Below are 14,487 nucleotides of genomic sequence, written 5' to 3'. Positions count from 1 at the left end.
TGAAGCTGGGTTTTCCTGCACTGTGCTCCTACCCTGTCCTAGAAGTCGCTTTCTCATAGGACCAGTGTCCTGGGACTCGAACCTCGCAGGTGCTTCTAGGAACTGGTGTTCACAAGGCCCAGCTGGGGACACACAGCCTTCGTAGGAGCCTCACCTCTATTGTGGTTGGGCAGGCTCCAGTGAGCAAGTCACAGCAGGGCAGGTCAAGTTCCTGCCCTCTTCCAGTGCAGTGTCGAGTGGTGTGGGGCATCCGCATCCCCAGAGGACAGGTGTGTCTGGTTGCAGAGCCCAGGTGCTCAGGGCTAAACGTCACTTTTTTGGCCAGCCTGAGCCCTTTTCTTATGCCCCATCCTCCCTCTGTTTGCTGCATTCTATGCGGTATCGTGTCCTCAATGGTTGGCCTCCATCTTTATGTGACCTTGCTGTTTGGAGTCCAGTCCCAAACTACTGCTTGTGTCTTGGGATCTGCTGAAGCCGGGCAGTACTTCTGGGCTTCAGGCCAGTCCTCATCTCAGCCCGCGACCCTGAGCTGGCTGGTGCTCGCAGTGACCAGCTCTGGCCACTTAAGCTTTTCTCTTGCCCTCTCTTGCCCTTGGCCCTGTTCTTGGCCTCTGCCTTGCTGCTTGGGCTCTGTGTGGCCAGCTGCAACTGCCTGTACCTGAAGTGAGAAGAGTTTCCCCAGCCACATCTGTGCTGACCCCTCAGAAGCCACTTTGCTGCCACCAGCTTCTGCCTCTCCTGCTGTGTCTCCCTCCAGCCTCCTCCTCTGTGCTCAGCATAGCCTGTGGCCCCAGCTGCATCTCTTGCTTTGCCACAGACTCTGAATCTTCTTAACCAGGGTTGCAGTCTGCTGGCTAGGGTCCATCCTGGAGGCCTTAAGGCCATCTTGGTCCTCTGCCACTGTCCATCATAAGGATAAGCCTGTGACTCTTCTGGGCAGCTGGCCTCCGGCTCCCTTCTCCCTCCCCAGGAGGCCAGCTCCACGGCCACCAGCCCATCGCCTGGGGCCTGTGGATAACCTCTGTCTCTTCTTTGTCACTAGGTGATGGTAATGCCCGAAGGAGTGGACACGGTGTCCAGGCCCAGCCCCGACTACCCCATGTTACCCACAATTCCACTCTCTGCCTTCTCTGACCCCAAGAAGAACAAACCGTCCCACGGCTCCAAGGTTAGTGAGGTGGAAGGCCAACGCTACGGAGCATGGACCTGGCCACTGGCAATTGCAGGCCATTTCCACCATCTGCTGAGCCTGGCCTGCACACCTGCCGCCTACATCCCGAGCCTCTGCTCCTGATCCTTGTCGCTTCGCTAGCTAGCATCAAGGAGTAGTGCTTGTGATCTGGCTGTTCATCCTGCACCCTGCTCCTCTTGAGTCAGGCCTCCTGGGCCCTCTTTCCTGCCCAGCAGTGATTTGGTCACTGAGCAGGGCATCTCCATCAGTGGTCCCTTGGCTACCTTCTAGCTCCAACAAGGCCAGGCCAAACCTGCCCTTGCCATTTCTAGCTCTGCTGTTCAGCAGTGCTGGCCTGAAACCGATTTGGGGGATGCAGGGAATAGCATGTATGCGATTGAGCTGAATCCCAAGGACACGTATTTCGGTCCATCACTTGGCCTTCCGGAAGGTTCTCGGTGGGCCTCCTGGAGCAGCCACCCCAGCCACAAGCTGCCCAATGCTATCAGCACCACCATGACATCTGAACCTAGTACCCTGGGCCCAATCCCTTACAACATGTGGGCTTGGCCTTTTTTGGGACACTTCTCGGCGTGACCTTGTTTATCCTTCATTGCATATTCTTGCTTCACTTGCCTGTAGGGCATTGTCAGCGGGGCATCTGTGAGACTCAAGCACCCTTGGGCTTATCCATGGATACCACAGGAAGAGAAGCAAGCGCTAGGCAGGCTCCTTCCAGCTCTTTCCACAAAGCTAGCAGGCCTGTATCATCCTCAAGCTGGTCACATCTTCGAGTCCCAACCAGGCCCTGATGTCACCCTTGACTGACTTTTGAAGGTTGCAGGAGAGGCCAGGCTTTGCTAGCAGCCTGGGGCTTCTCACTCAGCCATTGTTGTTTGGGGTCCCGGGAAGTGTTGAAGACTAAGGGTGCTGTGTCTCCTGTGCACGTGCCTCCCTGGTGGGCAGATCTTCTCTACCCACTTCTGTGGGTGCTGCCTGGGGCCGCACAGATTTCTAGGCAGCACAGCTTCTTCTCTGTGACTCCCAGAAGCCCCAGCCTTAGAGCATGGTCCAGACCTGAGTGTCAGCCCCTCTACTAACTTGATTGAGCAGTCTCTCATGGCCTGTGACTGGAGCTAGGACCACCCAGACCTGTCCCCTGGAGGCACAGATTGTGTCACCCTGATGGGCACCAGGCCACCAGCCCTTGGCAGCCTCTCTGAAGTGCCCGTCTTCACTGTTGAGGAGAGGGCAGCTTCGAGCCCGTGAGGGTTCCATCCACACCAACTGCTTTCGCAGTGTTCGAGATTGGGTCTCGCTGTGGAGGGCTATTGTGGAACTTCGTAGTTGCCCAGGCATGGCCCTAGGGAAGTGGCTCCTGTCAACCTCTCACAACTGTGGGCGCATTCTCGTCGGCCACTCTTGCCTGTAGACTTGTCCTCAGCAAGAGAGGGTGAGGCCCGCCTGCTTTCCGTTTCTTGCCTTCCTTGTGGCTTGCTGGGACACAGTCCTCCTCCCTCCAGTTCCTATGGTGCATTCATCGCCCTGCAGTGTTCCTTGTTAAGTTTGCAGGAACATGGCCATGGCACAGGCCACAGTCCTGAGGCAGCTTCATCTGTCCCTAGACACCTGAGTGGTCTAAGCGTGTTGCAGAGCCCTTCTTGCCAGGGGCTTGTCCCACCAGCTTGGTGTCCTCTGTGGTACTTTCCCTTGTCTGTGTCCTGGGGTCTGGCCTGCATGGGAAGAGCTGTCACCTGGCGAGCTCTGAGCTATTTTGCCTGGCCACTGCTGTACCTGCTGAAGAGAAGGTTGGACTGGTGGAGGCACAAGTTGAGCACTCCAGAATGATCTGGTGACTGGGGTGTGGAGAGGGCATGCGAGAGCACTGTCTTTCGGGCTGTGGCCCTGCTGACGCTGTCGTGGGCACTGGCCTCTTTGCTGAGCTCTTGCTCTTTGGAGTAGGCACTCCTTCCCACATTCGGGGGGAACATGGGTGCAGAAAGCTGGGCATTCCCCACTGGTTTCCATGGCTAGAACAGGACTGCTCTGCCGGGGGGGTGCCTCTGTCTCCCTGGGGTGCCCATGTCTGTCAGTTGAGCTCTTCTAGTTTTAGCAGAGCCACCGGGGTCGTGTGCCTTGTACTGTGCCCACCCCATCAGCTTGGAGGTGCTGGCTGCCCAGGATGGTTCAGCTCCAGGATGGGTTGCGAGCACCAAGAATGTGGACTAGGGCCTCGAGGGAGACTGACCACAACCTCCCGGTTGGTGCAGCCTTGGGTCTCCCAGACACAGGTAGCTGTAGGCGCTGGTGGCCATAGTGGCTACACAGGTTTGTGGGCATAGCTCTACTGTATCTGTTGGCTGTACCCTTTCACTCTGCAGGTTCTCTCTACACATTTCAGACAGGCAAATCAACCTTTGCCTGGGCCTGGGTGGTTAAGTCCGGCAACCCTAAGGTGCCTCTAACACATCTTCCTCACGTTCCCTGCCCTTGGCCTTGCAGGACGCCAACAAAGAGAGTGGTAAGGCGTCCAAACCTCACAAGGTGGCCAGGGAGCACCGCGAGCGGCCGCGCAAGGACTCAGAGAGCAGGAGCTGCTCCAAGGAGCCAGAGCGCGAGCCCAAGAGTGCCAAGGATGCTGTACGCAAGCTGCCCAAGGAGGAGAAGGCCCCAGCACCCAAGGCTGCCTTCAAGGAACCCAAAATGGCCCTAAAGGAGACAAAGCTGGAAAGCCTGTCCCCCAAGGGGGCACCCCAGCCCCCTACCCTGCCCAAGGCCTCCAGCAAGCGGCCCGCTGCCACGGACTCACCGAAGCCCAGTGCCAAAAAACCTAAGAAGAGCGGATCGAAGGGGACACGGCGTGCCCCTGGCACCTCACCCCGCACCTCCTCCTCCTTCCCTGACAAGAAGGTGCCCAGGGACAAGAGCAGCAGCAAAGGTGACAAGGGGAAGGCAGACAGTGAGGCTCGGGAGGCCAAGCGGACCCAGCAGGCTGAGGACTCAAACTCAGAGGATGAGGCCTCCTTCCGGTCAGAGGTGAGCAGGTCATGCTGGGTGCTGCTTGCCAGTTTGCCGTCTCCCCTGCCCATGCATTAGTAACTGAGGTCCCTAGGTGCTATGGGCCATGCAGTACTGAAGTTCAGAACCCCAGCCCTGGTGCCATCCACTGGGCAGGCTGTGACTTTGGTGGCTAGGCAGACACTGTTGATTCAAGATGAACCTGACAGTCTCTCTGAGGTCCTGCCTTTCTGGTGTGCCTTGACCCTGTTCTCCCATCAGAAGGGAGCCATCCAGAGCTTCTCTGGGAGCTTCCAGTCCCCTGTACCTGTGCTGAGCAGCAGGGTACAGATTCAGTCTACCTTTTTCTGGGGGGCTGTCTGCCTGTGTCAGGGACATGGGCTCCTAGCTGTAGAGGTGAGTGCTCTGTCCCCTGGAGTTCTGGCACTTTGCCTGCTGAGTGCTGGCCACCTTCCACAGTTCTCAGGGAAGTGTCTCAGCTCTGCAGAGACAGAGCAGAGCAGTCTGTTAGCAGCTCCCAGGGCTTATCCCTCAGCCTCTGCTATATGAAACTGTGGCTCTGGGTGATAAAACACCCTCCTCCGGGTACCAGGGCAGGACACGGCACTTAGGGCAGCTGCACTTAGCCCGCCTTGCCTGAGCTGTGGGCTGGCATTCTGGTCCCAGGCAGGGAGCTCACGAGCCATTCTGTGGGTACTTCCCTCTCAGACTGGAGCAGAGTGTAGACAGTATATGGCCCAGGAGCACCCCAGTCAGAGTGTCTGCCGCAGCTGCTGTTGTAAGCTTGGTGGCCTCGCCACTGTGCTTGGTCCTGCTGTCCACACCCCAGGCTCTTGTGGCTGTGGGAAGCGTGGCTGCAGTAGGTGACGGTACTCTGCTCCTGGGCTCTCTGTGGTAAGAAAGGTGCCAGGTCTGTGGACCACCACAAGCCCACTGAAGCCTCGGAGGGGTACCTGTCCCCATCAGCTCCTAGCCTGTGCCTAAGCCTGCAGGACCACTCCCTTATAGGTGGGGAAATTGAGGCTTGAAACTAGAGCCTACCCTGACCTGGTGCAATGTCAGGTAGCAGCCATCTTTCTTCATTTTGCTGCCCAGGGAAAACAAATGGGGTTGGGTGTGTTCAAGGGAGGTGCCCTGGCTCCAGGCCCAGGCTGTGAGGTCCTACCCTGAGAGCCTTACAGTGGACAACAGTCATGGATGGCTAGGACAGGTTCCCTAGGGACTCCTACTGGCCAGTGGAAGGTGGGTGAGGAGAGACTTCACAGGCACACCTGGCCTCCAGTAGGCCAGGCTGCAGTGGGCCCTGAGCAGGACAGTTCTGCCTTTAGCCTGGAGTGTTCCCTCCCAGGCAGGGGACTCTGCTTTCTGCAGACTAGGTCCTGTCCTGCCCCATGTTCTGGGCAAGGCTGAGGGCCACTCAGCTCAGTCCTGAACTCTACCACAACAGGTGTATTCTGTTTCCACACTCACCTTTGACCAGGGGAAGGGCTGTAGCCACTCAGTCCCAGGTAAGGGACAGGCTCTAGAAGATCTACTAACCTGCTGCTTTTTCAGCTTCCTCCCGTAGCCAGCCTCTTGCTGGTGACCACAGTAACTAGTCTACCCCCACCGTGAATGTGTGTCAAGATCATGTCCCCCCACCATATACAACATTGCATACTACAGACCTCACACCACAGATCACACCTGAGGTATTGTACACACCACACACGCTTTTCCCAGCACTCACTGAAGGACTCAGTGGCAGCCTCCTGCCTTGTCTTGTCCTGGCTGTCATTGCCCCCTAGTGGCCAAGTCCATCCCTGTACAGCCACAGGAAGACCAGGCAAGGTGTGCCCTGCTCCAGGACGTGAAACACACAGCTCCCACCATCACTCCTGTGCATCTGGTGGGTGGTAGGAAGGCTTGGGTAGAGTCTGGACATTTGATTGTCATCACTCAGCCCCAGGGAAGCATGTGCTTCCTGTCCTAGCTCCTTGGGGCCGTGTGGCCGCTTCACTGCCGCTCCTCCGACTGACAAGATGACAGTCTCTTCTCTCCCTCTTTGCTTGCCCTGGCATGGACTGAAGTCGGCCCAGTCAAGCCCAGCCAACGCCAGCTCCAGCTCTGACTCCAGCTCCGACTCAGACTTCGAACCATCTCAGAACCACAGCCAAGGTGGGTCTGAGGGAGAGGGGGAGGTGGACAGTAGGCACAGCCTGAGAGGCATGGCTCTCGGGAAATCGGACTGCTTGTTGCTTTAGAAAGACTGAGCCTGGGCTTGCGCTCTTTAGCCAAGCCTTCCTTTGGGCTGGCATCCCTTCTCCTGGGCCATGCTATCAACCGGGAAACCTACCAGAGTTCCTGGTGCTGTAGAGATTGAGTGATAAAGACAAGTAGCTGTGGTCACGTCACTCCCTGGGAACCACAGGCCTGTAGCCAGAGAGGTGCTCACTCCTGAGAAATGGTCACTCAGCATTGTAGAGCCAGCCTGTTCTGATCTATCAGGATGATCTATCTGTGTGTTGGGCCTTCCCAGGGGCATTTAGGCTGGCTTTTGTATTCTGCCTCAGCAGACTGGGATCAGGCCCAAGCACAGCCAAGCTGTTTTGATGAGCCTACCTCCCATGGTGGCAGCCTCCTTTGGGGACAGAAGGTTGACTGGGGGATGGGGTCCTTGAAATTCATACACTCCAAGGTTCTTGCCTGCTAGTTAGAGAGGGAATCAGCTGAATTGGCATCACATGACCAAGGTAATTGAGGGCTTTGTGTCCCTTTGTTGCCTTGGCAACAGGAATATAAACCAAGATGCCGAATGTAGGGGACTGGAACTGGGTGCCTCTGAGAAAGGGGAGGACGGTGGACCCAGAGCTTTATACAGGGTTTCTGAGGCGCTGAGTACCTTCACAAAGGGGTGCAGGCTGGGTGGGGCTGTGGTCCCAGACAGATCTATGGGCCACCTGGGACTCTGAGCTTTGGCTGCTGTGATGGAGAGGTCTTTCAGGCCAGTCACAGATCAGGAGCCTGAGATCTGTGAGGAGGGCCAGGAAGGTATGGGTCGGGGACCCTACAGATGGTGTTTAGTCTGGGGTGACCCCGGGGTAGGCAGCCAGAGGCTCAGCTCTCCCCTATCTGCTGCAGGCCCCCTGCGCTCCATGGTGGAGGATCTGCAGTCTGAGGAGTCGGATGAGGATGACTCGTCGTCAGGAGAGGAGACCACTGTCAAGGCCAATCCAGGCCGAGAGTCCAGGTGAGGGGTCTGGGTGGTGCAGAAGCCGTCTGAGTGTTGGCCTTCACTGTCAGGGCAGGTTGGGGGACTCTGGAGCTGGCCAGACTGTCCTTTTGATCATGGCATCCACCACCCTGGCCTAAGGTTAGCTGTCTGCAGGAGAACTGGGCATAGCAGAGGTGTGCTGGAGAGTGGGATGCATGGGGTCCCGGGTGAGCCAGCATTAAGGCAGCCTTCCCCCATGGTGAGCGTGTCCTTACTTAGGGGAGACAGAGACAGAGCAGCATAATCTTCCCCTGTGGTAAGTGTGGCCTTACCCAGGTAAGTCAGGGTTAAGGCAACCTTTCCTCACTCCTAGTAAGCATGTCCTTACACTGGGTCCCTAGAATGGGAGATCTGCCTGGGGTCTCCTTTTCAGGCCTCCAACAGGCTGAGCACTAGGCTGTGACAGGCAGAACTGGGCATGCTGCTTAGGTTAGTGTATTTAACAGTTTACTGTGGAGAGTCCCAGAAACTTTGACACATTCTGGCCATAGCTCCTTCTGTGTCATCTAGGGCTATAGCTTTTGCGTATCTACAAGTGAGCCCCCGCACAGCACCCTACACCCAAGAACCATGAGATTCAAGCCTATCTCCCACAAGGATCTGGCCTCTGCTCACAGAGAGGACTTGACCCTGAGAGAAAAGGGGGAAGCAGGTTCTTGAGAGTCACAGGCAGTCCCCTCCAAAGGGGCCATAGTTACCCTGTAGGGACATTATCTTCAGGGTGTTTGTGAAGGCCTTGGGTGGGAGCCTGCTAGCCAGCAGAGCTGGAATTGTCCCTGTTGTTAGGAAAGGGTCGCACACAAGGATGCCTTGCTCCCTAAAGAGATCTGAGGCCCAGCATCCCCAGGTGCCACCTGTTGAGCACAGAAAGAGGCAGAAGTAAGGGGAGCCTGAGGCTGTGGTTGCTTGGTAACAGCCTGGCCCGGAGCCCCACTTGTGGCCTTGGAGCAGAGCCAACTGACTGGGAGCTGAGGGAGGAGATGCCGCCCTAGTGGATGGTCCAGTGGGTAAAATCACTTGCCACCAGGCCTGAGGACCTGGGTTGAGCCCAGAGCCCACATGGTGCAAGGACTAATGCTGGGCTTGTTGGAACCAAAGTGTGCTGTTGAGTTGCAGGAGACGACTATGGCCACTGTGCTTGTCCAGGGTCCCTGAGGAACTTCTTGCATACCCTGTTACTGAGAGAATGGAAGCAGGAGTGGGCTGAGAGTGTAGTCTAATCAGTGAGTGACGACTGGACATGTTCTAGTCAGGGTATCATGTGATTCAGTACTACTGCCTACAGTGGGCTAAGATACCTGTCACTTAGGTACTCAGATCGGACATCATTCTGTGTGATGTCTGCACGGACTGCTTTGCTGGAGGGGTTACAGTAGGGCTGTAGCAGGGGCTGAGACTTGCCCCGAGGGTCTCTGGCCCTCAGCGCACACACCCCTGCTAAGGACAGCGACCAGCAGAGCTGGTCACTAAAGTGTTCAAGGTCAGCATGGGGTCTTCTGCAGCTAGGGGCAGGTCAGACAGCTCTGGAGCTCAGCCAGGGGTGAAGGCAGGGCAGTGTGAACACGGGGCACTCCATTCCCACCAGTGTAGTGTGACATGAGTCAGCTCTGACAGCACCCTGCCTTCTCTTTAGGCTGAGCTTCAGCGACAGCGAAAGTGACAATAGTGCTGACTCCTGCCTGCCTGGCCGCGAGCCCCCGCACCCGCAGAAGCCACCTCCTCCCAGCAGCAAGGTGAGTGGGGTCAGGCTCTGAGCCCGGCCCTGTGGTTATCCTGGTAGAGTTGGGGGGGCGTGCTCGAGCTCACAGGTCTGGGGTCCCCACAGGTTTCTGGCCGGAGGAGCCCCGAGCCCTGCAGCAAACCTGAAAAGATTCTGAAGAAGGCTACCTATGATAAGGTGGGCGTGTCTGGGCCTGTGTGGATGGGGGCGGGTGGGGCCTGGAGCTGTACTGCGCCTGAGTGACCACAGCCCATTGACGCACTTCTCCCCAGGCTTACACGGATGAGCTGGTGGAGCTGCACCGGAGGCTGATGGCTCTGCGTGAGCGCAATGTGCTGCAGCAGGTACTGCACCTTCCCCTCCCGGGCCTGGGCATGGGGCACCCAGCTCTGTCCTCTGAGTCCACCAAACCCACCTTACAGATCGTCAACCTGATTGAGGAGACTGGTCACTTCAATGTCACCAACACCACCTTCGACTTTGACCTTTTCTCCTTGGACGAGAGCACCGTTCGCAAGCTGCAGAGCTGCCTGGAGGCCGTGGCCACATGACCCCGGCCACCACTGTGGAGCCACGGTGGGCATGGGCACGGGAGGGGCTGGGCATGAGGGCTGGCCCACCATGGCTCCCGCTCCTGGTACCACCCCCAGCTCGCCATGGTGCCCTGGTGCCCCTCAGTGGTTGGTGTTAAAGGGGCTGTGGGCCACACTTCCACAGGAGGGGGTGACACAGGACACATGTGGCTTGCAGCCCCTTGTTTATTCTGCCGGTTATCCACTGTGGGTGGGGCTGAGTGGCCAGGATGACCACAGTCTTCCATGCAGTTCACAGACCTCCCTCTGTGGCCTGCCTCCTAGACTCGAGGGTCTGTCAGCATGGCCAGGGCTGGCCATGGACACATGGCTCTTCCTGGCAGGCCCTGTGCCTGGTGTCCTGCCATGCAGCCTTGTGTATTGTGTGTGCTCCAAGTGTGTCCAGCAGCCGGGGAGGCTCATGCCACCCCCTGCTGGAGGCATGAAGGATCTCCCCTCTAGATCCCAGGATGCCACTGCCTCTCATGGCCCCAGGCCAGTGAACACTACGATGGGCACCAGTCTTGGGCTCCCAAGGGCCACCTCTGTAGCCATGTGCCAGCCAAGCACCCACAGTTCCAAGGCTGGCCGTGCTGGCACGCCTGGGCCACCATTTCCCATGGGCCACCTCCTCTGTTCTCTCGCTGATCAAGTCTTTGAACTTTGAAAACGAGCTTTTGCCAAATATGATAGGATGGTGTATGCGAGGCGGGCCCAGCCCCAGACTGCCTCTGTCTCCACAGTGGGCCTTGAGAGGCTTTGGGCTTATGCCCTATAAACTGCCGAGGGCCGGGCCAGCCCCTTTCCCATGCCTGAGCCTGGACCACCCCAACCCCAAGTCCAATTGTTGTCAGTGTTCGTGCCCCAAGGTGTTTGAAAGTGGCCAGAGCCCAAGCTGGCTCACAGTTGCCTCTCTGATGTTGCTTCCTCCCCAATGTGGGTTCACCCCTGGAGGCCTGGCCTCCCAGCTCCCTCTCCCTGTCAGGAACATCCCAGCCTCTAAGGCTTCCCTTACCCCCAGGAAAAGGAGAGCCCCACCCCCCCCCCCACCCCAGCCCCTTTCTGACTCCCTCCAGCTGAGGAGGCAGGGCTTGGGTCCACATCTCTTCCCAGACAGGCCGACAATACTCTCCACCAGGCGTTCTGCAGCCTCCAAGCCTTTGGTCAGAAGGCCCTGGCATCGTGGCAGCCATCGGCATCCACAGGGAATGTGCCAGGGTCCCAAACAGCCTCAGCCCGGGGTACCGTTCTTCCTCTTGCGGTCACCAGTGGCCCAGCCCTCTTGATACCCTGGGCCTCAGTGTCCTGCCCTTCCAGATGCTTCCGGGGCCCTCCTGGAAGCACCCACCCATCTCAGTTACCTCCTCTGGCCAGAAGGCCACACCACTGTCCTCCAGAGCCACTCTGGGGCCCATACTGGCTGTCTGGAAGCCTAACGAAGCAGCTTGCACCCAGAGCCCTGAGGGCTCTAGGGACCGGTCCATAGGAAGGGGTGGCACCAGGACCACCCCCATCCCGAGTCCCTGTGCTGCAGCCTCCTGAACCAGCTCACCACACTGGGTGCAAAGGTATTGGATACCTGTCCCTCCCCAGGGCTTCATCAGACGTGTCTCCAGGAATAGACATGTCACCGGCCCAGACAAGCCCTGGACAGAGGGACAAAGAGAGCCGTATTTGTAATGAGCTGCAGGGCTGTTTGTCCCGCATTTTAAACTTTTTGTTAAATTGTGAAATTATGGAGGAGTTTTATAGAAAATAAAGTGAGATGGGAGTAGTGGGTGGCCCACCTTTGATTCAGTCACACTGGAAAGAGCCACACCAGGAGCCTGGGGGGGCGATGACAGTTGTGCATACCTTGGGAACAGGTATTGAGGGCTGGTTACAGACATAGCTTGGGGTTGCAGAGGGGTGGAGATGGGAAGGAGGGTGTGGAGTAGAAGGAGGGCACCTTTGCAGGGACACCCAAGTTCCTGCACCTTGTGGAGCCTGTGAACCTCTGGTGTCACCCTCACAGGACCTATTTTCACAGACTTTGGATATGGGTGGCATACAGAAACCCAAATCTTGGCCACCATGCCCATGGGGCAGCCACCTCTTGAGTCCTGTTAGCAGGTAGTAGCTGGCGGTTCATGCTCAGCAGTGAAAATGGACTCTTCTCAGGCCCCTAGGGCTTGACACTACCTTCCCAAACCACTTTGCTTATCAGGATACAGCCTGTAGACATGGTTCCAGAAAACTGTTGGTGTGGTAACTGTCAGACATGTATTCACTCATGTTTGCTGTCTACCTCAGGTGGCAGGGGCCCTGCAGAGAGATCCATGGGCAATTCAAAAAATTTGAGAGCTGGGAGACATTTAGAAAAAAATCACTGTATAAGCCTGGGAACCTGGGTTCCATTTCAGAATCCACAGTCCATGTGTAACGAAGTGTGTGTGTCTGTGTCTGTCTGTCTTGGGAAGTGATTGGGAAGTGCTGGTGTGGGCCAGAGGACAGCTAGAGCTGCAGGTCCTTGTGAGCTGTGTAGTGTGATTGTGGGAGGGCAACAAGCACTCATCAGCACTGAGCCCTCTCCACCCCCATCCCCAAACAAGGCAGCAAAAGGGGGCTCTCTGGGGCTCACTGACAGCCAGTGAGTTCAGTGAGAGACCCTGTTGTATTTAAAAAGATGAGAGCAGTTCCCAAATGAGAACAAAGGTTTGCTCTCTGGTCTCCACAAGCATACATGTGCACTGTTTTTATTAAAGACATGTATGCACATAAAGTTTGAATTTACTAAATTTGGACTTAGCAAAGTTTGTTGGGAATCTGGATCACTGAATAATACTGTCTGTGGCTATAACAAATGACCTGAGACTGGGTAATTTGTAAATAAGAAAAGATTCGTGTGGCTTGCAGTTCCGAAAGTGAGTTCCAGTCCGGCTGCTACATCAGCTTGGCTTCTGGCGAAGTCTTTATGTGCGTTCCATGAGTGCCTGAAGAGTTGGTGTGCACATGAAGAGAGCTGTGCACCCAGAATCCCCAAACCTCCCAACAGCCATGGAGAGCCAAGCTCTGAGAGAGCGCTGCTGAGGACAGGCCGTGTTCAGACTGCAGCCCCGCCCTCTTCACACTCCAGCTCCTGCTTGACCCATCAGTCATTTTTTGTTACAGTAGTTTTGTTTTGAGACAGTTTTGTATAGCCCAGGCTAGCCTTGAACTCCTGATCCTCCTGCCTCTCCCTCCTGAATGCTGGGCTGGCAGGTGTGCACCCCACACTGGTCTGTATGGTACTGAGGATGAGAGCCCAGGACCCTGCACTAGATGAGCACTTTGCCCTGCACTCAGCAGCAGCCTGTGGTAGTGCTTACTCAGCTAATGTCCCAGTGGTGGTGATGTTATCCCTTTAGGGATCATTGATGTTCTCATGTGAACATGACTGCTATCCTGGAGGCCATCCCATCCCCTGAGCTCACCATATTCTTTCTCATGTGTGTTCTTGCCAGTGTCCCCTACCTTATGACACAGCTACAGGACCATACCAAAGCCTTGCCTTGAAACTTTACCATGAACCACTAGTCTGTCTCACACAGAGGTGTCCCTTACTACTAATGCTGGTCTGGACTGCCAGCATTGTCTAATCACCATCTCCACCTCTAGACAGGTACAAGAACTACCCATACTCAGGGTTTTTTTTGTTGTTGTTGTTTGTTTTGGTTTGGTTTTTTTTTTTTGTTTATTTTTTTTCTTTCTCTTGAGGATGAAGTGTCTTCCAAGTTACAAGTCAGGCTGGGAGCCAGAAACCCGAACCGTGCACTTTGTTACAACTTTCTGGGTAGTGCGGATTCACTCCAGATAGGGTCCCCGTGACGGACCAAAGACATCAGCTAGCTTAGAGAGTCAGGGAGATTGCTGAGGATAGTTGGACTGTCACTGTGAGCCCACTCCAGCATGGCTGCCCATTCCAAGCTGTCTCTGCTGACTCCCCACCCTCCCAGCCATCGTGACTGCATACATCGTGTGGATGGGGTCTCAGGAAACTTGTCTCTTCCAGAACCTTCCTACATTTTAATGAGACTTACAGGACACCAGGAGATGCATTCCATTTCCTCTGTTGTGAATGTGTGTGTGTGTGTGTGTGCACGGTCTGCCCCAGCTCATAGGACGTTCCCTGGAGTCCTTAGCTCCTATCAGAACGTGTTCAGCCATGTGTCCCAGAGCTACTTTAGCACATGCTGTCTTGAACACATCACAGCACTAGTGAGGCAGAGGCCAGTCTAGTCTACATAGTGAATTCCAGGACATTCAAGACTACACAGAAACCCTGCCTGGGAAAAACAAAAACCAAAGAGTTTAAGCACATTAATGTAGTTTGAGGTGTTGAGAGCATGGATTGGGGGTGGGCAGTCCCAGCTGGTTCTGATGAAGATAGCCTGAGATCTAAGTCTGCTCCCTAAACTTCATGCCCAAGGGCTGCTGTCAGGTGCCTTTACCAGAGTCGCAGCAGCTGGAAGTGTTTGCACTATAACTGTAGGTCTCAAATTCCTCAACTTCTCATTTAGTATAGTGTATAAGTGGATTAGGAGAAGCAGCTACTGAGCTTAGGAGCATTTGCTGCTCTTACAGAGGACCCACATGGCAGCTCACAACACTATAACTCAAGCTCCAGGCTAGAATCCCCAGTGAGGGGCTGAGGGCGTGGTCAGGGTGGAGCCCCCATACAATTCCCAGTGAGGGGCTGGGGGGCGTGGTCATGGTGGAGGCCTGACTGAAAACT

The 14,487-nt window shown here is 56.0% G+C and overlaps 1 protein-coding gene across 2 annotated transcripts in view; it reads left to right on the top strand.

Annotated features, from left to right (window-relative positions):
* Mllt1 (MLLT1 super elongation complex subunit) overlaps positions 1–14,435 on the top strand; it is a 44,861-nt gene extending 30,426 nt beyond the window's left edge. Inside the window, exons 5-12 of one of the 2 annotated variants that reach the window (XM_057772472.1) lie at positions 1,043–1,168; positions 3,674–4,207; positions 6,259–6,346; positions 7,310–7,418; positions 9,076–9,175; positions 9,268–9,339; positions 9,435–9,506; positions 9,585–14,435. In XM_057772472.1, the coding sequence (XP_057628455.1) occupies positions 1,043–1,168; positions 3,674–4,207; positions 6,259–6,346; positions 7,310–7,418; positions 9,076–9,175; positions 9,268–9,339; positions 9,435–9,506; positions 9,585–9,713 (1,230 nt within the window). In that variant the 3' untranslated portion in view covers positions 9,714–14,435. The remainder of the gene's footprint in view (positions 1–1,042; positions 1,169–3,673; positions 4,208–6,258; positions 6,347–7,309; positions 7,419–9,075; positions 9,176–9,267; positions 9,340–9,434; positions 9,507–9,584) is intronic. The other variant, XM_057772473.1, reaches the window with a different exon arrangement.
* The last annotated feature ends 52 nt before the right edge of the window (positions 14,436–14,487 follow it).

This window comes from Chionomys nivalis, chromosome 6, assembly GCF_950005125.1.
Source record: "Chionomys nivalis chromosome 6, mChiNiv1.1, whole genome shotgun sequence".
NCBI lineage: Eukaryota > Metazoa > Chordata > Mammalia > Rodentia > Cricetidae > Chionomys > Chionomys nivalis.
The sequence above is the reverse complement of the archived record's forward strand: the minus strand, read 5'-3'. Positions and strand labels throughout refer to the sequence as shown.